Below are 24,307 nucleotides of genomic sequence, written 5' to 3' on the forward strand. Positions count from 1 at the left end.
GAGTAGTGTCTAACATTTGTAGCAGCTCAACAAAAATTTGTTGAATGAAGACGTGAACGTAAGAATGCACCCGTTGTTCCCTGCCCCCCTCCCCCCCAAACAGTACAAAACTCATAATGAGGATAAACTTCAAAAGGTCTTTCTCATCTATCGGGTATTTCCACCCTTGACTAGATGTCCGTGGGGAGACTGTACACCTTGATTGGGTTAGGCCTTACGATTCTAAATGTAAATAATCACACATTAGCTTATCGTCTGGGGCTTGGTTTCTCCATGACCAATACTTTACTTCCTGATTGCAATACCGCGTGAATTGGTAAGGGTGAGCACTAGGGCCCGGAGATCCCTTGATGCTAATTGTTGAGGTTTGGATGGGGCGGTCGGCCTGGTGCGCTGTGAGTGGTCCTCCCTAGAGATGCTGGGGAGAAGGGGCGGAGCTACCCCAAAGGATGAGCCTTCCTTGGGCCGTCAGATCTGACGGGCCTGCCGCTTTGGAAAGAGCCCTGGCAGTCGGAAGACAGCAAAGCTAGCCTGTGGCGAAGAAGCCCAGCAGACCCCAGGCGGTAAGACCAAGGGGTCCAAAGAAAGAAAGGAGGTAGGGCCTGAAACCAAACCTGCCGGGCCAGCCAACGCTTGGGTATTTTGCCAGAGGAAAGGGTTAAACCGTTTCCAAGGTAACGGATCAGGAAGCGCGCAAGACGTTCGCCGCAGGTTCGTAGGTCAGCCAGGCGTTTAAAGCTCCCACGGCTGAGCAGATTCTGGCCAATAGAGAGGCCGGCTGCCCGTCACGTGACGCGCGGGGCCGATCCGCTAGCTGCCCCAGAGCACGTGGGAAGGTTTTTCCTGCTCCTTTCATTTTTTAAAAGCCCACCCACTTTTGCGCGGGCTTGGTCACAGAGTTCTTCTCGCGAGAGGTGCCGCAACTTCTCGCGAGAGTGAGTGGGAGGCGTGGGGACTAGGTGGTGTTGCTGACTGGAACTGCGGCGGCGGAAGCCGGGGGTGGGCAGTCTGGGGGCGGGCCGCGGGGAGGGGAGGGGGGGGGAGGGCCGGGGGCCGGTGCGGGAGGGGGCGCCCGCCTGCTCAGCGGCTCGCGCGACTGGTCGTTGCGGGCCGGTGATATGCCTGTGAGCTGCGGAGCCTGCGGCCCCCAGGTGAGGCGGCTGCGGATCCGCCCGCAGCATAAGCCGCGCGTTGGCCGGGGTGGCGGCGTGGTGCGGGGCCGCGGTCGGTGGAGCGGTCCGTCCCCTGGTGCCCCAGCCTCTCCGCCGGCCCGCAGTCCCTGCTCTGATTTCGGGGCTGCCCAGAGCTGCGCCTTGGCTCGGGGGTGGGAGGAGGGCGGCAGGAGCTGGACGGTGGAAGGAAGCCCGCAGCACCGGGCCTGGGGGGAGGGGGTGTCCTCGGGCTCGAGACGGGTCCCTTGGGGTCCAGAGTGTGGTGGCGGAGTTGCGGCCCCTTTGAATGACAAGCTCAGTTCCCATCCCCCGGACGGTCTTCAGAGCCGGGTATCTTCGGTGCGTCGCGGAGCGTGTGCTTAGTTTGTGTTGGTGGTGCGCGCACCGGAGCTTATGCCGGAGGAGGACGTTGCACTTTGTCCCCGAGCAGCATCCTTCGCTGTCAGAACCCCAGAGCCGTGGAACCAGGCGCAACCCAAATCTTGAGACAGAAACGGAAGGCGTCAAGCAGAGCTCCTCGGAATGTTGGTGTTTGGATTTGCTGTCACATTTTCTCTGGGGCTGTTTGTTGTTAATGGTTAAATGCTGGCCATCCATATCCTGAATGGATTGGGTATACTTTTATCATACCAGGCACCTACTCTGCTTTGCACGAAAATAGTGGATGTGACCGAAGTATTAAACACGTTCGTAAAATGGCAATGGTAGTGGAGTCTAAACCATGGCAGTGGTATAGCTTGGTAGCAATTCTGCTTTCCGTCTCTTCCAAAATCTTACTAAACTGGAAGTGGTTTAGGCTTAAGATGTTAAGAAAATTTCAGGCCAAGAAATACAGTTGACACGTACCTAATGGCTTTAGTGCAAACCAGAGTTAAAAATTCTAGTTCTCTTTTCAGCCTTGTAATTATTCAGTCCCTCGCAAAACGTGTAAGGTTTTCTTGGCTTCTTCCCACCGTGTGAGGGATGTTATAGTTATATTGACTGACACTGATTTTGGCATGTCTGGAGATACTCAGAACGTACAGAGTACTCAAAATATAAGGTACTCAGTAATGCAAGGATTGTTTTAATGTCTTGTTTGTGATTTTAGAGTAATTGGCAACACAGTTCCTGGCATGAATAGTGTCAGTTAAAATAGTGCATTTTAATGAACCCTTTTAAACATCTGGTTACCTTTTTTGAGTAGTACCATGGTTTTTCTTACTTTCTTGTGTTCCTTCTGGCAGAAATACCCAGGGTTGACAGTGAATTTCACTGTTAGTTGTGGCTGTGAGTAGCAGAGCAATTTATGAGAGATCAAAGAATGTAAGGCAGTCAGAACAAATGGATTCCCAGGCTGAATTGGTAACTAGTGATTAGTGGATGTACCCCGATAACTGCAGTATTTCTAAGGGCCTAGAAGTATACTTCTAGGCAAGTGATATTTCTGAGTTGTTGAGGATAGGGGACTTGCCGAAGACCCTGAACCCACTGTAAGAGCTTCTTTAGTTTCTAAATTCTAGGATAAATCTAGAACCTTAAAAAATAAATAAATAAATAAATAAATCCTCCTTTACCTTTAGAGGCTAGCAGAAGGATAGTACATTAAAAAAATTTTTTTTAATTCCAGAAATTTACTATCTTGTAAAAGAAATCAAGCCAGATGTTACACTATACGTCATTTTTAGGGAAATTTCCACTTATTTAAATAGGCAGTGGAGTTCTGTTACATTCTTGAAGAAAATGTGGAAAACTTAGGGAATATCTTTTTGAGAATGGGCAAAAGAGACTGGTCTAGATTTTAAAAGTTCCCTACCATTCCATCTTGGCAAACTGATTTTCAGGGAGAGCAAAATAGAATTTTTTGCTAGTCTTATATTATAGCCTTTTGGTAAGGATTTCAAGCTTTTAGCATGTAGATATTTGTCGGTTTTGTCTTGCTTTTGAAAAATAATTGAAGGGGGGGATGCCTCGCTGGCTCAGTTGGTGGAGCATATGACTCTTGATTTTGGGATTGTAAGTTTGAGCCCCACATTGGGTGTAGAAATTTCTTAAAAATAAAATCTTTAAACAAGAAAAGTAATGAAATAGTTTTAAGTAGGATAATTATTTAGCTAAGCCGAATGTATTCTTTTTCTGTTAGGTGGCCTGCACTTTAGTAATAACGTCAACCACTTGGAGGGAGGAAAGGTGGGACAGGTCAGGAAAAGAGCTACACTTAGTTTGAGCTTGACTTAAGGGTGTATCAACTGGTAAGGTAGGGAAAGGAAAGAAAAATACTCTATCAGTTTCGAAACAGACCAAAAGGATCTGAATGTCTTTATTCTGCTGCTCATATTTGCATATACAACGTCATTTTATTGTTAAATACTTACCAAATAGAGTAAAGGTGGTTGAAGTGTATAGAGGCTGAACAGGTTAAAAGGTGAAAAGTTAACATTTATTCTGAGAATGTTTCATGAGAAAGAAATTAAGTGGCATGGTCGTCTGGAATAGATGGGATGTAACTTGAATGAAAATGAGGCAAAATATAGAGTTTGGGCTTTGGAGTAAGGCAGACTACTACTTAATTTAGATGAGCCTTCATTTCCTCACCCCTGATGGTGAAGAGTCAAATACCTTAAAGTTATTTTGAAGCATATAGTGGCTGCTTATTCAGTCTTTTTCCTTTGACCTCTTTTAATGGCTTTAAGATTATTTGGCTGCAAGAGTCAGAAATCCATTTGAATGAACTTAGTTTAAAAAAAGCATTTGTCATAATAGTCGGAGGACTGCCTCTGAAGTCCATTGCATGAAGTCCAGCTCAGGATCCTGGGAACTAGAAAAATTTCTAGGCAGTTAGTTACTGTTCCAGTAACTATGGGAGCCCATGGTCTTGTCTCTGCTACTCTGGACTCTATCTGTTCCAATTTCTTTTAAATTGGCTCTCTTTAAAGCTCTTGGTTCCTACCTCCCTCTGACTTCGGTTTGCATGAAACTTTGCTTTGCTGTGGTGGCAGCTCACTTTGTGTTTGCAGCATGCTTCTCAACAGGTGTCTCCATATCTTCATTCTGAATTTCTGAAAAGATAGTCCTTGGCCCAGGTATCAACTAGTGTGGTCCCTGTGGCTGAGGATGGAGGAAGGTGGGAATGGGAAAATGGATGAGAAAGAGGTATAGGTGTGCCTCAGTTTGTACTTTTCTTTTAAGATTAAAAAGAAGTTATTTATTTGAGAGAGAAAGCAGAGTGAGTTGAGAGAACGCCAGTGGGGTGCAAGGACAGAGGGAGAAGCCAACTCCCTGCTTAGCAGGGAGCCCAGCATCTTGACCTGAGCGGAAGGTAGACACTTAACCACTTAACCGACTGAGCCACCCAGGTGCCCCCAGTTTGTACTTTTTTAGACTGGGAACTTACTGCAAGTTCCTAACAGAGGGGACAGACAGGGAGGAAATGTACTTTGTACTCTAATGTACTCTGGTGTACTTTAACATCCTGCCGTTTGAGTCCCCCCCCCCCCTCCAGTACTACACTGAACGTGCTTTCGGTAATGATCTCCTTCAAGACAGAATATTCTAGGTTTGTAAGTTAAGGTGAATTATGTAAGCATTTTGTGCCTCAGTCTCTTTATATGTAAGATGGGTGTAACAACACCAACTTCTGTTGTGAGAAATGTGAATTCTGGGGGTGCCTGGGTGGCTCAGTTGGTTAAGCCTCTGTCTTCAACTCAGGTCATGATCTCAGGGTCCTGGGATTGAGCCCCTCATCAGGCTCTCTGCTCAGCGGTGAAGAGTCAAATACCTTAAAGTTATTTTGAAGCACATAGTGGCTGCTTATTCAGTCTTTTTCCTTTGCTTTTTCCTTTTGCTTCTCTGCCTATTTGTGATGTCTCTCTCTCTCTCTCAAATAAAAAAAAAATCTTAAAAAAAAACGTGAATTCTGTTTAACAGCAATTAAGCAGTGCCTGACTGGCACAGTATAATGATGTGGTGTTACTTCTACTGACTGTGTCCTGTGATTGAGATTCCTGCAGCATTCAGATATGGAAGAATATCATCTCTACCCTTAGGAGTTTGGGAGTTTAATACTGACCATTCCAGACATAAAACTATTTCTTGTTTCCAGTGATACTAAATCTTTTAATCTCTACTTTTCCTGCTTTTCCAGCTGCCCTATATTTGTGGTATTTGCTTACCTGCCCAGCAACCCTTTATCATGGTTGTCCTCTTACATTTTCTTGATCTTCTGTTCTTTCCTAGTCTGTAGGATCAGCGTTCAAGTTCTGTATGTATAGATGGTTCCTAGAATAACAACTGTAGCTCTGACCACATCCAACTAAATGTATGTATTTTAGGTGCCTTTTGATACTACGTTAACATTAAACGCTATCTTCAATTACCCTGTAATTGGCAAAGGCTCCACTTTTCTTCCAGCTCCCCAAGCTTGAAACCTCAAAATTATCTTTCACACTCTTCTTTCTTTTTTATGCTTTATATATCCCATCAGTTAATAGGTTTTGCATAGGCTTTTAGGAATGCCTCATAGGTACCAAGCACTGGACCACTGGCAAAGCAGACCCATTCACTCATTCCTGCTGCTGGCAGAGTAGGGTAGAGCTTTATTACTATTTGCAGGAGCTACTTAAATGTCTTTTCAACAGTATATTCTTTGATTTATAATGTCGTAGATGCCACTGATAAAGAGATGTTTTCCTGGGTTAAAATTCTGAACATATTTTTTGTTAAAATAATCTTGTACTTGGGGATTTAATAGAAGATTAACAATATTACTTAAACTTCTAAGCCATGTATTCACTTTGAAAAGCACAGCCTGAAGATTTTAGGGTTTTTTCTTTTTTTTAAAGCTGTATTTATTGTTGATATATATGAAACTAGAGAAGCAAGGATCTTAATAGGTAATCATTTAGGTCATAAACAAATTAGTCTTTTTTTATGATTGATTATTGTTTTGAGAGAAAACTAATAACTGTTAGCTGTGGTATTTTTAGATTTTATGTCAAACGGCAAGTCTCTTCCTAAGGAAGAAGCAAACATTTGAATTCCTGCTGTATCAATTCCTGCTTTATCAGGTCCTGTTTGTACATATATTATGTAATTGCATTCTTATAACAGTCTGTGAAGATGACCCTTAGCTTCCTGATTTTGCAGAAATGGGAGATAGCATCACCTTTGTGCCACTGTTTTCCTATGAGGTATTATTCTGGTTTTGTTTTGTTTTTTTTTTCAATGGTTGCTCTAGGGTTTATGAGATAACTTTAACTTATAAATATCATTTTTTTGTATACTGTAGGAACAGCATTTTTTAAAACTCTAGCCCACCACATTGTGTGCTTTATTTTGTCATGCCTTTTACTTGTGTATGTTGTAAACCCCATTATATGCTGTTATTATTTTGGTTTAAATAGTTATTTTTTAAATAGATAAATAAGGAGAAAATATCTCTATAAAATATCTTTTGTATTACCCTCATATTTACCCTTTCAAGCATTCTAAATTCCTTGTTTAGGTTCAGACATCCATCTGGTGTTGTTTTTCTCTTGCCTATTATTCTAGTGGTGGGTGGCTGGTGATGAATTCTCACAGCTTTTTTCATTTAAATAAACTTATTTTTCTTTGATTTTTGAAAGATATTCTCATTGGGTATAGATATCTCAGATGACAATTTTTAAAAAAAAATTACTTATTTGAGAGAGAGAGAAAGAGAACACATGCACGAGCGAGGGGAGGGATAGAAGAGAGGGAGAGAGAAAGCCTCAAGCAGACTCCCTGCTGAGCACAGAGCCCTTTGTGGGCCAGGACCCTAGATGAAATCTAACCCATGACTTGAGCCGAAATCAAGAGCAGGACACTCAACTGACTGAGCCACCCAGACACCCCATTAAGTTGACACTTTTTTGAGCTGTTGCTCAATTATTTATGGCCCAGCATAGTTTCTGCCAAGAAGTCTGTTGTCTTTCTTTGTTCCTTTGTATGTGATGTCTACTTTTCTCTCTTGTTTCTTTTAAGGTTTTTCTGTCACTAGTTTGCAGAAACTGTGTTATGATGTACCTTGGTGTGGTTTTCTTTTTGTTTACTTTTTTAGGGTTTGTTGATGTCCCTTGCATCTGTCAGTTTACGGTTTTCATCAACTTCTGGAAATTCTGAGCCATTTTGTTTTCATGCAGTGCTCCTCTCCCCCTCATTTTTGGGGATTCCAATTACTTTTCACAATCACTGAGGCTGCTTTGTTTGTGGGTTTCTTCTCTCTGTGCTTCATTCTGGATAGCTTCTATTGTTACATCTTTTAAGTTCACATTCTCTTGCTGCTGTCTAATCTGCTGTTGATTGTACCCAGTATGTATTTTATTTTAGATTTATTTTTATCTCTAGAAGTTTGGTCTGGCCCTCATATTTTCTGTTTCTCTCCTTATGACTGTGTTTTCTTCTTGCTTGAGTATACGGAACATATTTGTAATATAGTTTTAACATCTTTTCTGTTCATTCCATCATCTTTGTCATTTCTGGATCTGTACTTAATGATGTTTTTCTTCCTGGTTATGGGTCATATTTTTCTCCTCCACTGGTAATTTTTGGCTGTGTGCTAGCCATTGAGTTTTATGCTGTTGCTTGCTTGATTTTGTTGAATTTTTTTTTTTAAGAGTGTTGCACAGTAGGGGTTCATAGGTTATTTGGAACCTGTTGGATTGTGTTGAGGATTGCCTTTAAACTTTGTTAGGGTGACTACAGAACAGCCTCTGGTGTAGTGCTATGGAGGCCATCCTTTGCCTGACATATTACAAGGTTTTTCCCACTCAGGTTGGTGGAAGTGCAGATTATTCCGAGCCCTGTCTGGCTCCAGGTATTGTTTGGCCTGCTGCTCTTTGGTAGGTAATTATTCCCCCAACCTCTGTTACTTGGCACAGATCAGTTTCTGACCAAGGACCCTAGAAGAACCCGTCTGCAATTCTCTGATGCTTTCAGTCTTTGTGAGCTCTCTCTCCAGTGAACTGCCCTGCAAATTCTAGTCTTCGTGGCCTTCCCAGACTCTGATCTCTCTGTCTCTGCAACTTGGTGAGACTGCTTGGCTTTCTTCTCTCTGTGCTGTGACCTGGAAATAACCAGGAGCTAGTGTTACCCTTCTTTTAGCTGTCATAGGCCTGAGTTACCTGTTGTCTGATATCTGAAAACTCATGTTTCATATATTTTTCCCTACTTTGTTGTGTTTATATATAACAGAATATTAATTTTTAACACTTGACTATTTGAAATTTGGCCAACATGTTTTTGGAGCATTTATTATAAATATGTTATCAAATACTATAGAATTAGAAATTCTTGGAAACTTTTATATTTTCACAAATAATTCATTAAATGTAGAAATATGTGTGTAAGCATTTAAAGGTATACTTTCTTTTTAAAAGACTTTTTATTTTATTAATTCAGTAGATGTTTGACTGCCTTCCATGTTAGAATACAAATACAATAAAACATTTTTGTCCTCAAGGAATTCACAAAAGGAAGGAAGCATGCAAACAATGGCACCAAAGGAGTAAAGGACAAACCACTCTGGGACCATAAAGGATGTGGCTACTGTTTGGGCAAAGAGGGATAGATGAGATGTACCAGGTCTTCCTCAAGAAGGGAAGTCCTTGAACTGATCTATGAAGAGTTAGTAGCAGTTCAGCTGGTGAAAGAGAGGGGAGATTGGCAGGAAGTTTAGGAGGGATTGGGGATTGACTAGATACGGTAATCTGTATGCATTGAGGGAAAAGCTAGTTTCCAGCTTGGCCTGATGGCTCAGTTGGTTTACTGGCTCTTACTAATGGAATATAGAAGAAGATTGTTTAGAGAGAAAGTTTTATTCAATTTTTGGACATTCTGATTTAGGAGTAACTGGGATATTTAGTCAGAAATATCTGATAGAAAATTGGACCAATGGGGGGCGCCTGGATGGCTCATGTCATAATTATGGAGTCCTGGATTGAGTCCCAGAGTCCCATATCTGGCTTCTTGCTCAGCAAGGGGTCTGCTTCTCCCTCTGACCTTCCCCCTCTCATGTTTGTTCTCTCTTATTCTTTCTCTCTCTTTCAAATAAATAAAATCTTTAAACAAAAAAAAAGAAAAAAGAGAATTGGACCAAGGAACTGAAACTTAGGTGCAGGAACTGAACTAGAGTTAGGTATGAGGGAGTTATTTGCACAGTTAAAACCAAAGGTAGAGATTAACTATCCTTGGAAAACTAGGTAGAATGAGTTCCACGAAGGACAAGGATGGTGGGTAGAAATGTTAGCATTTGAGTAACAACTTGTGAAAAAATTTAGGGAAAGAGACTAATGTAATGGCTAGAGAGATAAGGTGTTTCTCAATCAGAAACTAGAGACGGTACTCGTTAAAGATGGAGATTTCAGGGTTCCATGTAGACCTGAATCTAGATCATTGGGGGTGAGAGGGGTATTAGAAATAAGCTGATCCACATGTGTACTGAAGTTTGAGAACCAGTGCCATAGGAAGAGAGTCAAGATAGGTTAAGAGTGTTGGTAGAAGACAAGGAAGGTGTTTGAGAGACTCCTTGGCTTGGTTAACTCATGCTATAAAAAGGTCAGGAAATAGATGTCAACTTGAAAATTTCTTAGGCCCGAAGAGAGTGGCAAAGACTTGTATTTGTTTTCTGATTATGAAAGAACTTATGGCACATCCAGAGAAATAAAACTCTTTTAATTGTGTTTACCCAGGTAAAAAACAATGTTTATACCCATTTCGTAGATGTTTGTTTTTACATTGCTTACATAAATACACACTTGTAGTCATATAGATTTTATAAAAAAATGGGATACTCTGAACATGTGGAAGATTGTCTTCTTTTACTTAACAGTGTATCATCTTCCCATACTATAGTTATATGACATTTCATAATATTAAAAAAGTCCCAGCATGCATGACCACTGTCATAAGTTTAGTCTATATCCACTATAGGATCTCCTAGACATGTACAAATATACACACAGGGTTGCATGTGCATGTAATTATTTTTTAAAGCCATGCAAGGAGCACATACTGTGTACACTGTTCTGCAACTTGCTTCTTACCTTAATATTTTATGGACATGCTGTCACATCACTGTGTATTGATCTAAATCCAACAGCTGGTAATAATCAGTCATACAAATGTAGTATGATTTATTTGAATCGATGGACTTCTAGATTATTTTTAGTTTTTTTTGTTTTGTTTTGTTTTAGTGAACATTCTTTCACATATATCTTCATGAATTTTGTGCAAGTATATATGTAGGATAAATTTTAGGAAAGGAAATCACAGGATCCAAGATAAGTGTAATTTATTCAAAGTGTCCCATATGTCTGTTTTCTATACTCTCTATAATTGTTTCTCTAATGCTTTCATCTGTTTTTATCCTGTGATGTTTCTTAAGACTTCGTTGGCGTTTCAGTATTTTAAGCAATATCCATTCTGCTTTTTGGTTGCTTCTAAGGGGATTTCATTTATTTCATGGTATTTTAATTTTTTAATTTATTATTTATTTGTTTAGTTTTAAAGATTTTATTTGTTTATTTGAGGGAGGGAGAGAGAGTGCATGCACATACAAGCAAGGGAAGAGGCAGAGGGAGAGGGACAAGCACACTTCCCACTGAGCAGGAGTTCAATATCGGATTCGATTCCAGGACCCTGAGATCATGACCTGAGCCGAAGTCAGATGCTTAACTGACGGAGCCACTCAAGGGCCCCTATTTCATGGTGTTGTTTTTATATGCTGTATTTAAAAAAAAAAAAGATTTTATTTATTTATTTGACAAACAGAGATCACAAGTAGGCAGAGAGGCAGGCAGAGAGAGAGGAGGAAGCAGGCTCCCTGCTGAGCAGAGAGCCTGATGTGGGACTCGATCCCAGGACCCTGAGATCATGACTGGAGCTGAAGGCAGAGACTTTAACCCACTGAGCCACCCAGGTGCCCCTATATGCTGTACTTTTATTGAGCTCCTCTACCAGCTTTCTTTTCAGTTGTTTGCCTTGTCTATCTATACTTCTGTCTCTGATCTTTCAAAAGAATGATCTAGTTTCATTTTAATTTTCTTGACTGTAAAAAAACACACTTAGTTATTCCCATAACAAGGGAATCTTGTTTGTTTACCTATAACAGGGCACAAATCAAAAAAGCATTTAGTGGGAAGTTTATTATCATAACACAAAGGTGTTTAGGGGAAAATACTGTAGTTTTGCCCCTCTTGTGAAGTCTGTTTGAAACTACATTCTCTCTCATTATGTAAGATGGTGAAGTAACCCTGCTCTGTTGGTCTTTCTCCCCTGTTTGTCTTTGCTTCATTTCCAAAGATCCGCTTTACCCGAGTATGAGTCATACCATCTCAGGTTGGATTCACTTGAATGGACTGTCGCAAAGATTATTCTCTGATAGATTTTTCCCTTTGTGAGATAGTATTTTACTTATGTGTTTAAGACAAAGGGATGGAGTAGGACTCAAAATGAGTGAAGATATAGAACTAAATATAGTTTCTTTCTTATTAATATAAATTCTGATGTACCATTCTGAAAATAGATAATAGGAGTTTTGGGTGGCATGATAATATTCATCTGGATTTTTTCTTTCTTTCTTTAGTGTATATGTATTTTTTGTGTGTGTGTGTGTGTGTGTGTGTGTTTTTAGTGTTCCTTCATAGGTCTATTGAATGTTGGGTTCCATTTGCGTTAGTACTCAACTGTGAAGAGAGTGTTCTCTCTAGGTCTGCTGTTTAGGAGTATTGTCGGTAGAGCACTGGGGTAACTAGAGGCGTCACATCCAGACAGGATGTTGTCTCTGAGCACCCTGGCCGCCCCCAGCCTCCTTGTCACTCTTGTGTTTCAGGGGCATGGCTTGTCACAGCAGCTTCCTGTGACCAGCTCATCTAGATAATTGGCCCGCTTCTCTTCTGAGTCAGTGTGTAATCTTTCCTCCTGTGGACTTGAGTTAGCAGCTGCAAAGGCGATTGCTGTTTCCCATCTCTTTCCCCGATTTCACCCTTTCAGTAGTCAGAAAGTGAAGATGCTTTGTGTGTGCTGCTTCTCCGCCCTTCAGTGTTGTTTTGAATGCGATCGCATCATGGGGAACCCCATCCGGGTTATTCAGTCACTCTCCTGTTTCTGGCACCTAGAAGGCTGCTCATTTCTATTATAAAGTGTGATGAACCGCTTTTCAAACCTATACACACTCCAGAGGAGCCATTAGAAGCCTGGGTGTTAGAGTTTGGTTTGGATTTGAATCTCAGCTCTACTGCTCACTGTGTGGGTCTGGGCGAATCGCCTAACTTCCCCAGGCCTCAGTTTGTCTCATTGTAAATCTGGAATACCATTCTTCCCATCCTGAGGATTACATGAGACGTTCGCATAAATCCCTTAGCAAAGCACTTGGTGCTTTATAAGCTCTCGTTTGGATCCTAGATGCTTCAGGATCATTACTTTCTTTGATGAATTCCCAGAAGGAGAATTACTATTTTATAGCAGAGGAAGATTTTCGAGGTTGGATCTGTATTACACAGTTGCCCACATGGAAGGTGCCGTTTGATTCAGCTGCTGCGTTAGAGAATTCTGCTTTTCTGGAACCCTTGTGTTGGCTTTTGTATTTTACAAGCTTTCTGTAACGTTTAAGGCAAGTCCCTTTGCCTCTCAGGGTTTCTAACAGTTGAAGAGAACTCTGTGGGGAAAAAGGAGAGAGTTGGCCTGGGAAAAATAAAAAGATTACTGTCTTTCTTTGGCCACATAAACTTTTATATTTATACCTTGTTTTGAGAATTTGACCCCTTGATCACTTTGATCCATAAGTAAATATTTTAGCTTTTCTTTTACTTACGATGTATAGTTTCTGAAGTACCTCCCGTAAATTATTTTCCATTTGATTCTTACAGTAAACATCTCCAGAAAGTAAGTTGATATCTATCTACTTTGAGGAAAGAGATCCAGAGATACTGCAATTTACCTAGAGGAAACAAAGCTAATGAGAGGTAGAATAGGGACACAAATGGTACTCTTCTGAGAACTGGTATATTGTTCTTTATCTTGTGCTGTTGGAGCCTCCCTTGCCTTTTTCACAAACCTGCTTCAATCCTAGTCAATCACATTTTATTGTTAAGGAGACAACTAGAATTAATTCTGGTTCAGAATAGGATATCATCATAATTCTTTGTTAAAAATTACAATCTAGAAATCTCTAGAGGGAGGTGCGTATGTGTGGATGCATGTATATACACTTCAGTTTTCTCTCTACGGTGAAAGAATATAAAATTAGAACTCCACCAACATTTAATTGGTTTGCCTTCCTGATGGAAAGTAGGTTCACGTTTGGTTTTGCGTATGTATCTCTTCATAGTGTAAATTTATATTAATCAGATGTTTTAAAAACCTCAACTGGGTTATTTTTGGTAAGGCCAATTTGGTTGAAACCCGTTCTTAAATTTTATTCATTCAGATTTTTGAGTTATTTAGTGATTTCGAATTCAGTTCCTATTCTCATTCTTTACTATAGTGAAATACTTGCCTTCCAAGTCTCTGAGCCCAAGAGGGCTGTATTGCTTTGTTCTCCTTGTATCCATAGCATGAGCACAAGTAGATTTTGAATGGGCAAGGTACTGTGATTAGATGTGAATACTGGGTACTTAATGCCCAAGTTGATTTAAACTTTCAAAGGTACTTTTTAAATACATTGATAAAAAGTTTAAGTCCTTAATTTTAGAGTTTCTTCCAAGGTCTCTGTGTATATGTTTGTCTCTGTATCTGTGTGTGTGCATGCGCATGTACGTGTGCATGTGTTTTAAGTACTCTTAATCATTTAACTTGGATATTTTTTGAACTCTAGTCATTGGTGCTCTTAAGATTCCTAAATAAGGAGTTTGTTATTGTTTATGGGGTTTTATTTGATAAATACAGATTTCGTAGTCTCATTTGCATATTATCAAATCTTTCTGCCCAGGAAATAAGGAGTGGAGCATTCACACATTCACAGAGACCCTAGGGTTCGAGTGCCTTTTGGGAAGCAAGAAGGCTGGGATTCTTTTGTGATATTCATTATTTTAGATTTTAAAACGATTTCCAAAGATTTCTTATTAAGACATTCATGTACTTTCTTATTTGTAAAAAGCGAGACAAAACAAAACAAAACACAAAGGCAGTGAGATTCAATAAATAAGGGCAAACTGCTTAAAATAATTTTTTATGTCTCAGAATTTTAAGGTTTTTATTTTTAAATGACTGAATTTAAAGAAGTTATTTTAGGACAGAATGTCTGCCTGAATCACTAAAATCAGTAAATTAGTTGTTTTCTTTTAATATGTTTTCCTTAGGTATTTTATGGATTAATTCTTCATTGATTACATACAACAGCAATATAGTTATGGCGACCTTCCAGACTTTGAGAAACAGTCACATGAAGACTAGAACATCTGTCAGAAGAGTAAGTTCACTGTATTAGATTCCTTTCAATGATAGTTTTAATAAAAATGTGGATCATTTTTTAAAATCTTGTTAAGCAGCTGTATGATATTCTTGTTTTCAAATGAATCTTAATATTGTAATTAATAATATTAGTAAGACTGGCATATATGAAAATAGTGATATGAAGTAAATAAACTTTATTTCCCAAAGATGACAGTGCCTCCCTATTTCTGCTCAGCAGATAGTTTTCTGTCATCTCAAAATCTCCCCCTCTTTTAACAATAGAAGCAACAGGTATGAATTTTCTTATGTACCTTTACCCCCAGATATTGCCTTTTATTCATTTGTTCATTCAGCAAATAAAAATTTGAGTGTTTATTTTATTCTAGGCCCTGTGCTAGGTACTGGTTCTGTGCTAGGTACTGGATAATTAGCAAATTAAATATGATTTCTGATCCTCTTTCTAGTCTGAGGAAGAACCCTCTCTTAAGAGAATTTGGTTACCCTTCCATTTCTTGACCTCTTTTTTCTAACATTTTATTATGAAAAATTTCAAGCATACAGACAGTTAAAATCATAGTACTCCTAAACATAAACTTGCGTACCAACACACATATTCAAAGGTTACTAATACAGCGACCCTTGAGAAATGGGGGGTTAAGGGTGCCAATCCCCTGTGCAGCTGAAGATCCATGTGTAAGTTTTGGCTCCCCAAAAACTTTACCACTAATAGCCTGATTAGATTCAGGTTAAACATTTTCAGCAAGAATACTGTATAGGATGATGTTAGGATAGAATTTCAGGTTTTCCTGTGATCATTGATGCAAGAATTGCTCAGTTGATGAGAGTAGTAATGCTGCCAGAAATGTCCATATTAAAAGTGTGTTTTCCGGGGTGCCTGGGTGGCTCAGTGCGTTAAAGCCTCTGCCTTCGTCTCAGGTCATGATCCCGGGGTCCTGGGATGGAGCGCGGTGTCTGGCTCTCTGCTCCGCAGGGAGCCTGTTTTCCTCCCCTCTTTCTCTCTGCCTGCCTCTCTGCCTACTTGTGATCTCTTTCTCTCTCTCTGTCGAATAAATAAAATCTTTAAGAAAAAAAAGCGTGTTTTCCATTTTCTAGTTATTAAATAATTTATGAGATGATACTTGCTGTGTGTAAATACCTTGTTTTTTTCCAGCAACTTTTTTTTTTTTTTAAAGATTTTATTTATTTATTTGACAGAGAGAGATCACAAGTAGGCAGAGAGGCAGGCAAAGAGAGAGAGGAGGGAGCAGGCTCCCCACTTGAGCAGAAAGCCCGATGTGGGGCTCGATCCCAGGACCCTGGGATCATGACCTTGAGCCGAAGGCAGAGGCTTTAATCCACTGAGCCACCCAGGCACCCCTTCCAGCAACTTTTTATCTAATATTTTTGGTATCCTTGATGACTCTTTCCTGAATCTGTTATTTCCTAAAAGCTGCGAAATGAAGATTTTCCTAATGCTATCATTCTTTTTACATTTATTAGCTAGAATTCTTAAAAGCCTTCCCTCATTAATCTTAATGAGCTACAGTATCTCCCATAAAGCTTGGATAAATGCCTTTGAATTACCAATTTTCAGATTAATAATTTGGTGGAATAAACAAGTGAGTTTATTTCCATTCATTTGCTCATTTGTATTGTTCTGGATTCATGGATTTTAAAAATTCTATGTTTTACAGTCTTTTATTTATTTATAGTTATTTATTCACTTAAGTTGCTCAAGGGGTCTCAGACATCGTCCCTCTAAGCTGGTGCCTATATCCTTTTGTATTAGGTTCTTAATTCTTTGATTGCTTGCCTACTTTCTAGTATAACAGATTAACCCAGTTTCACCTTCTACTTTCCCTTTCTCAGACTTGGAATTGGCTTTTCTCCAAAGAACCCCTTCTAGTATTTAGAAACCAGGTACTTTGGGTACTAGGAGTGCCCATTGCTCCTTCAGTGTCGTGAATTTATATTAATAGTTTAGGTTCAGATTTCATATTTTTTTAATTTCTTTTTGAGTTGTTTGTATCTCAGCCTAAAAACCTCCACTCATTAATGAAAACAGAATCATTTAAAATTTAGAATATTTTTAAGCCTGCAGAGAAGTTGAGAAGAGAAATCCGTTCAATGAACACTATACATACCCCTCACTTAGGTTCATCGTCAGTTAACATTTTGCCATTACCATGCTATTTGTGTGTATACAAACACATGTGTGCACGTGTACATACACGCACGCATCTACATAAACACTTCCCTTTTGAGACCACGTGAGAATTGGCTGCAGACATCTCTTAAGAACATCAGCATCGTTACCGCTCCTCAGAAAAATTGTTAGTTCAGTAACATCATCTAACATGCATTTCATATACAAATTTCCCTAATTGTCTCAAATATCTTTGTTATTTTTACCTTGCTGTTCATCTAGGATCTAGTCAAGATTCATGCTTTATTTGGGTATTGTGTTTCTTTCATCTCTACCCAGTATCACCAAATATCACCAACATAAAGACATGTATCCTTTATAATTGGTACAATTAATAAGTAATATGTAGAGTGATGCCTGGAGAGAGTGAGCATCCTGTTGCTCAGTAGCTTTGAACCCAGTGATATGGATACATTGATAATCTTTCCCTAAATCAGTAATTACATTGGGATTTACAAATGGCATTTATAAATTTTGTCATCCTGTCCATATTTGTCATTCAGCATTCTTATGTAAACAAGTGTTCTTCCCCCATCCTTTTATCTGTCTCTTTAATGGATTCGTAGGTTAAAAAAAAATCCAGTTATTATAATTCATTACCATTTTTATTCTTTTGATGCCTAAATTCCAGTGGGAATTTCTTCAGGTTGGCCTCCATTTTCTTTTCTTTTTTTAAAAATTTTAATTCTAGTACAGTTAATGTACAGTGGTGTATTAGTTTCAGCTATACAATACAGTGATTCAGCACTTCTATACATTACTCAGTGTTCATTACAGTAAATGTACCCTTAATCCCCTTCACCTGTTCCTGCTGTGTTCTTTTGAAATGACCCCTTTAGTTCCTGAGCACTTCCTTGCTTTGTCACAATTAAGATGCCCCACCCAGATGGCATACTTTCTCTGCCTCCAGCCTGGAACCAACCATTTTCCCAGGAGCTCTAATTCGTTTTATTGGCAAAATGGTATTTAGAAACCAAAATCTGGGTGCATTACTACTGAGGGTCATTACTTCTGTGATGTTTCAGTGGAAAAATGTAGTAGTTTAAAGAATGTTTTTAATGTGTTTAAGGAATCATGAGTTTATATTGATAATTCATATTCAAATTTAATATTATATTTTTTTCTTTACTGCTTTGGTTTTTTATGTATCTTGTCTTTTAAACCAAAGAGTTTCACTAACTTCTTTTTAAATTAGCAAACATTTGTTGAGTTCATATCCTACAGTATGTGAGGTAATGAAATCTAAGGAAACAAACTGAATCAAATATAGTCTCTGGCTCAATAATTTGGTTTAATGGTAGGAAAGACCAATATATACAAAAACAGAAATGGTAGTATGTTGTGATGTGGATTAAATGATCTCAGTGTATAGATAGTACAGTAGAAACTTTGATTTATTATGACTGAGGGGTGGGAAAATCTTCACAGGTCTTGGGCTTGGTAGAGTTTCTACCGGGAAAGATTAGGAAATCAGGACATTTCTAATAGAAGAGCAGATCAGTAGATCAATAGAAGGAGAATAAGGTAGAATGAAATTAATGTTCTCTTTATGTCTGACTGTAATACTTATTATTTTCTTTATGTAATTTTTTTCCTCCCTCTATTCCTTTATGTTTGTGACCTCTCCCCTACCAAGTTCTGAAAACCTTCCCTCCTTTTATCATATAGCTGCTTCAGGAACCCTGAAAAGTCTTAGCTCAGGTTGTTATCTCTTTTTTCCATCTCCACCTTCGTTATGAGAGTAATCACTTTTGTTAGCATGCTTATTACAGCGTCTACATCACCTTCCTCCTTATATAGTTGCTGCTTCTGTTCTGCCATTGACTTGGAAATCAGGTATGCAGTCTGTTGGGTTTTAGTGTGGAGTAAGAGTAAATGAACCCAGAGTGAGGGCCTCATGAGCTTCTGGTAGGTCGAATGCCTGGGCTGTGATGTGTGTGTTTTGAGCAGGTGGAATTCTACATGATTAAGCCCTATGCTGGTTCTTTCTCTCAGCTCATTTGAGGTCTGTATATATTCACAGGTGCCAAATGAATATTAATTGGAGATTTAGTGACTCTGCATTTAAAAATAGAATATCTCCAAGATCTTTCACCTTGTCTTAGAATTAAATAAATTAAGAATATCTTTTATTTTCAGAGCTTCAGTGAAGATGTGTTCCAGTCTGTCAAGTCTTTATTACAGAGTGAGAAGGAACTATGCAGTATATCAGCAGAGGATTGCTTAAAGCAGGATGAACATGCCAATTTGACTGAGGTTTGACATAATACTTTCAATATCTCTTCCTACTGAAACAGTGTATTTTCATGCTTCTTTGTAAAGCTGCGCCATCTGTTTTTAAATTGCCTAAAATCTGTATGTATTAATACATGTATGAGAAGTACTTGTTTTAAATATTGGCTAACATAGTTGTCTTAGTGTATTATAGTGAGCACGTTTAATTTAGTGGATAGGCATTGTTGGTCACAGTCATGGACATACAGCACTATATTAGATGATTCCTGCTATAGTCAGTAAATTGATACTTTAATACTAAAATTTTTACTCTTAAACATGAATTGTATCTATATATTTTTAAAGATTTTATTTATTTGACAGAGATGGCAAGAGAGGGAATACAAGCAGGGGGAGTGGGAGAGAGAGAAGTAGGATTCCTGCTGAGCAGGAAGCCCGGTGCGGGTCTTGATCTCAGGACCCTGAGATCATGACCTGAGCCCATGGCAGATGCTTAACAACCGAGCCGCTGAGATGTCATATACTGTTTTCTTTATGCATTTTTTTTTTTTGGTTTTTATTTTCTTGATTATTTAAATTCAGTACTTTGATACAAAATGAAAAAGTAGTGATAAAAGTACTTTGAAACTAACATATTTCCTACTCAGGATATAGTACTTGCTCAACTATTTCTGTGCAACATCAGTGTTTCCAGTCCTTGGACTTACTACTATGAAAAGAAGTACATTTTTTCCTGTAATATAGCCACAGTCCCATCAATATATTCATGTCAGCAAATAAGAGAAGTAAGGTATTAGGCTGTTCAAGCTCAAAAGTGCTAAGTATATTAGTTGAAAAAAAAATTTTTTTTTTGAAACCAAAGATCTAATTAAAAAAAATATTGAGTATTTTTATTTTGAGGAAGGATTTTCTTTCATCTTTCTTGTGAAACTATATTTGAAGTAGTTCCAGAGGTATGGTGAGCAGACCCTTCAGGCTACAGTGTTCTCTGACCTGAGCCTTTTCCTTTTGTGTCAGCTAATTTCGGTGGCTCTTGACATTATCTTCTCTGTTATCCCTTCTGCTTTACTTTAGTAAAGCTGAGCCTCTCTTAATCTCCTCTGTTGTTGCCAAGTATGACAGGTCTCCTGTGTCCTTCTGCCCTCAGACAGTTTTCCAGCCTGTATATCTCCAGCTGCTTACGTAGTGCCTTTCCGAGCCCACATTCTTTGGTGAGGCCTTCCTCGATCAATGGGAAATATAAAACTACTGGCATCTTCAAAACTGCTTGTCAGCTTATTTTCTCTTTTGTATTCAGTAAAAGGAAACTTGAAAGAATAGAAGGAATTTCTGTCTCACTTGAGGGTATGCATATCTCTAAGTGTTTTGTGAAGAAAAGAAAGAAGTTTGTTTTTGAGCTTCTTTGTCATGGACTGTCTGTGATGTGCAAGGCACTTTCCTCCACGTTTTTGATTAACCCTTACAATGTGGAAGAGGAGTTGTATTGCTCCAAGGTTTACAGATGAGGAGACTGGCTCCTAGAGCCTAAAAGTTTACCTAGAGACCTGGAAATTAACTGTAGCACTTTTGGGAAATGATGAACATAATTAGAATAACGATCCTGGGTTAATGCAATATTCTGACTTGTTTGTGAGTCATCAGAAAGAGATCAAAAGTATAGTCAGTGTTTCTTTATATTTTAACTATGCTGCTTTCCCTTAATTCTTGAGAATTGATTTTCCACATTGCTATAATTTAAGTATTTCGTATTTTTAGTCACAGTACTTGCTTAGTTGACAGTTTACCATTTTGTCTTCAAATAGAAGATTTTCTTCCTATGATGTCAAAGACATAAAGGGAATATAAATTTTAAAAATAATACTTTTGGGGGGTTACAAAAGTGGTACATGATGCTTTTAGAAAAAGAAGAAATATTGCAAGTATCAAAAAGAAAATGCCTATCAGGGGTGCCTGGGTAGTTCCATAGGTTAAGCTCAGGGGTCCTGGGATTGGGCTCCTTGCTCAGCAGGGAGCCGGCTCCCCTTGCTTGTGTGTGCTTGCGCGCTGTGTCACATTCTCTCTCTCTCTCCCTCTCTCTGACAAATAAATAAACAAAACCTTAAAAACAAAACATGTCTATCATTAATCTTATGAATTAGGGGCAAGAAACATGAAAAGAAGAAACATGAATTAGGGGGAAGAAACATGAAAAAAGTAGGAAAAAATAACATCACTTATAATTCCATCATCTAGAATTAATCGCTGCTTATAGCTTGGTGTATTGCCTTCCAGTACTATTTTTCATGCGTATGTTTTTAAAAATAAGGTTGAAATTGTGTGCATATCTTGTATCATTTTTGTCTGTAACTTGTCCTTTTTACTATTTTATTTTAAAATGTGACTTTTTTTTCATGCCGTTAGATATTCTTTTAGAAATTTAATTTATATAAACTCCTGTAGAGAAATCCCTATATAAGGATGTTGAAGGAAATAAGTGATAATATCATAGGAAGTCAATAAGGAGTCTTGGGGACATACCCCAGAAAGCCTTCCTGAGGAGGTGACATTAAGTTGGATCTTGTATGAGGAGGAGCAAGGTGTGTAAGCATCCAAGGTCTAGAGACACAGGTTGTGGGGGCGTTACTGCATAACAGTAACAAACTGGGCATGTTCTAGACCCAGAAAGGGGGCCCATGTGTATGAATAAATGTGAGGGAAGGTTGAAATTCTGGCTAACCCAGAGCCTGGGGGCCTTGGTTAGGACTTATAGTGGGAAGCATGGAAAGGTTTTGACAGGGGAGTGCCATGATTATTACTGAGACCAGGTGGAACAGGACCATCATGCAGATGAGAAGTGGGGGCAGGGTGTGTGGAGAGAGGGAGATATTACAGGAGATAGGTTTGTGGAGTAGAATTGATTGAACTTGTTAATGAAGTGGATGTGGGGGAGGTTGAAGAGCTGCATTATGGAACCAAATCTTTGGTGAAAAACCTTTGTGATGATTTTGAAAAAACAAATCATTTTGTCCAAGACAGCCAGCATTTAAAAAATGTATTTATTTCTAATTGAGGTATAATTGACATGTAACCTATTTGTTTCAGCTGCACTACGTGATGCTTCAACATTTGTATGTAACAGTCAGCATTTAATGTTTTCTGTGCTTTTATCTGTATCTCCGCTGTGAATAATCTAATTGTGATAAGACTTAAAAAACTCAAATTAATGGAGCTTTATTCCTTATTCAGGTCACATTTCTAGGTTTTAATGAAGAAACAGATGCTGCTCATATTCAGGTATGGTCAATTTATTGAACTGGAAAAGACCATGGAGATTGTTTGGAACAGATTTTGAGATCATGAAATTTGCCTGATTAGCCCCAAATTTACACTAAACTCTTCTGTTAAATCATTCCTATTTAAAGCTAAAAGATGACTCTTGAGTGTGCTTTGGACATTTTCACTTTTAGCATTTTCAGAGTATTCTTGTTACAGAAAGTAGTTTTAGGTTAGGAGACCACAGAAGTAATTTATCTGAGAAGGTTGCCAACCACAAGCTAACTTTCCTCCATTCTGTGCATAATGTAGAAAATGAGACTTTTTTTTTTATATTTTTTTTCAATTTGGATGGTCTTCCTAATCTGACTTCATCAAATCATTATATTTTTAACTGAGATAGAGTTCAATTTAAAAGGTGAAATTTGTAAAGAATAATGATTGACCAGTACAAAATTTTTAGCCTGATTTAGGCAGGTGTTTACATAGAAACTGGTAGTTGAGATTATGATCAGCAAAGGAGAGTTCACAGTTATATAAAGAAGGTTGAAGCTTGTGTAGATGTGGTAGGCATCTTTTTTCCCCCCTACCTTGTGCTGCTGCTTAATATTTGTGATTGCCATGTTTTTTCCTTTTATGGCAGTTAAGTGTCTCCCAAAAGAAAAAGTAATACTGTTCATTTCTTTATGAATAATATCTGTCAGGTGATAATGAAAATTGCTGTGTGTCTTGATTGTGCCCTTGCCTGAAGGAAACTATTTAGACAGAAGGCATAAGAGAAGATATACTCCTGAGAACATAAGGCTGCAAAGAGAAGTGTTCCAGTGTATTTCTCTTAGTCTACTTCCTCTTTAAGAATTATTGATAAAGTCATATTTATAAAGGAAAGTACTCTAGGTGGGGTCAAAGACATTAATTCTTTCACTGGGTAAAGTCTTTACATAAAAAGGGCAAATGAGAAAAAAAAATGTTTCCTTAATATCTTCACAAAATATTCAGCCAGAGTTTAATATGATACTTTGGTGAGGAAAGGCATAAAAATAGATATGTATTTTACAAATATAAAAACTTAAGCTCCAAGAAGCACATTCTACTGGGGAGAATCCCTGTATGTGGGAAATATTCCATGATTAACTTGAAGATTGCAGGTTGACATTTGCAGCTAAAAACTATTAAAAGTCTAGTTGTCATGGATGTATGAGGTACCATGTAAAAATACTTTAGAGTTTGATGTCAGTATTTTAAAAGGCTATAGAAATAGCAGGTATTAAAATATTTTAGTACATTTTATTTTTGAGTTAAAAAATTACTCACGATAAACTACATATGTTAACTATTTTGAACTGAAAGTATATTAACCAGTAGATCTTAGGTTTTTGAATAAGGCTCACATTATAGGCATCTAAAAGTGTTATTTATTGTATTTCTTTTTTAAATTAGGATTTAGCTGCAGTTTCTTTGGAACTTCCAGATCTTCTGAATTCACTGCACTTCTGCAGTCTAAATGAAAATGAAATTATTTGTATGAAGGATATAAGTAAATCATCAGATACAAACAGTGGTCCTCTAAGTCAGGTAACTTTTATATATCATTTCTAATGTGTTTTTCAGGGCAAATTTTACAGTGACATTTGACGAAGAATGTTAAACTCTTAAATGCTTGAGGTTTTTTTTAATGCTATCTCAAGGAAATATGATTTGTGAAAAACAGAACTCAGGAAGCTTTGAAATCACTAAAGGATAGAGTCATTTTGACCATAGCTTTAAATTAGATTTTTTTCATGTGTGAAGTTCCCTAAATGATATGCAAGTGCATATTAATGAATTTTTTTCCTGAAAATTCATTTATGGATTTCTTGAATTTCTTCTACCTTTGGTTAAACTATAGAATCTTTCCCCCTTTTATGGCTAGTTCTAAATTTATATGAATATTGCATTCAGTGTTTTAGAGGACATAGTTTAACTTGTTTTCTGTTAAAAAACAATTCATTATAAAGTTGACTTCTCCCCATTTCAGACAGTTAGTTTTAAAACATTCAGCCTTTAGTTCTTT

At 38.3% G+C, this 24,307-nt stretch overlaps 1 protein-coding gene across 5 annotated transcripts in view; it reads left to right on the top strand.

The window, feature by feature from the left end:
* The first annotated feature begins 441 nt into the window (after positions 1–441).
* Positions 442–24,307, top strand: part of AKAP11 (A-kinase anchoring protein 11) — a 49,173-nt gene continuing 25,307 nt past the window's right edge. Inside the window, exons 1-5 of one of the 5 annotated variants that reach the window (XM_004759279.3) lie at positions 442–563; positions 14,468–14,577; positions 18,907–19,023; positions 22,228–22,275; positions 23,695–23,829. In XM_004759279.3, coding sequence (XP_004759336.1) covers positions 14,518–14,577; positions 18,907–19,023; positions 22,228–22,275; positions 23,695–23,829 — 360 coding nt within the window. In that variant the 5' untranslated portion in view covers positions 442–563; positions 14,468–14,517. Of the gene's footprint in view, positions 596–1,005; positions 1,152–14,467; positions 14,578–18,906; positions 19,024–22,227; positions 22,276–23,694; positions 23,830–24,307 lie in introns of those variants that run through there. The other 4 variants (XM_004759278.3, XM_045076633.1, XM_004759276.3 and 1 more) reach the window with 4 other exon arrangements.

The sequence above is a fragment of the Mustela putorius genome, unplaced genomic scaffold (assembly GCF_011764305.1).
Source record: "Mustela putorius furo isolate JIRA1106 unplaced genomic scaffold, ASM1176430v1.1 tig00000179_pilon_pilon_pilon, whole genome shotgun sequence".
In the NCBI taxonomy this organism is placed as follows: Eukaryota; Metazoa; Chordata; class Mammalia; order Carnivora; family Mustelidae; genus Mustela; species Mustela putorius.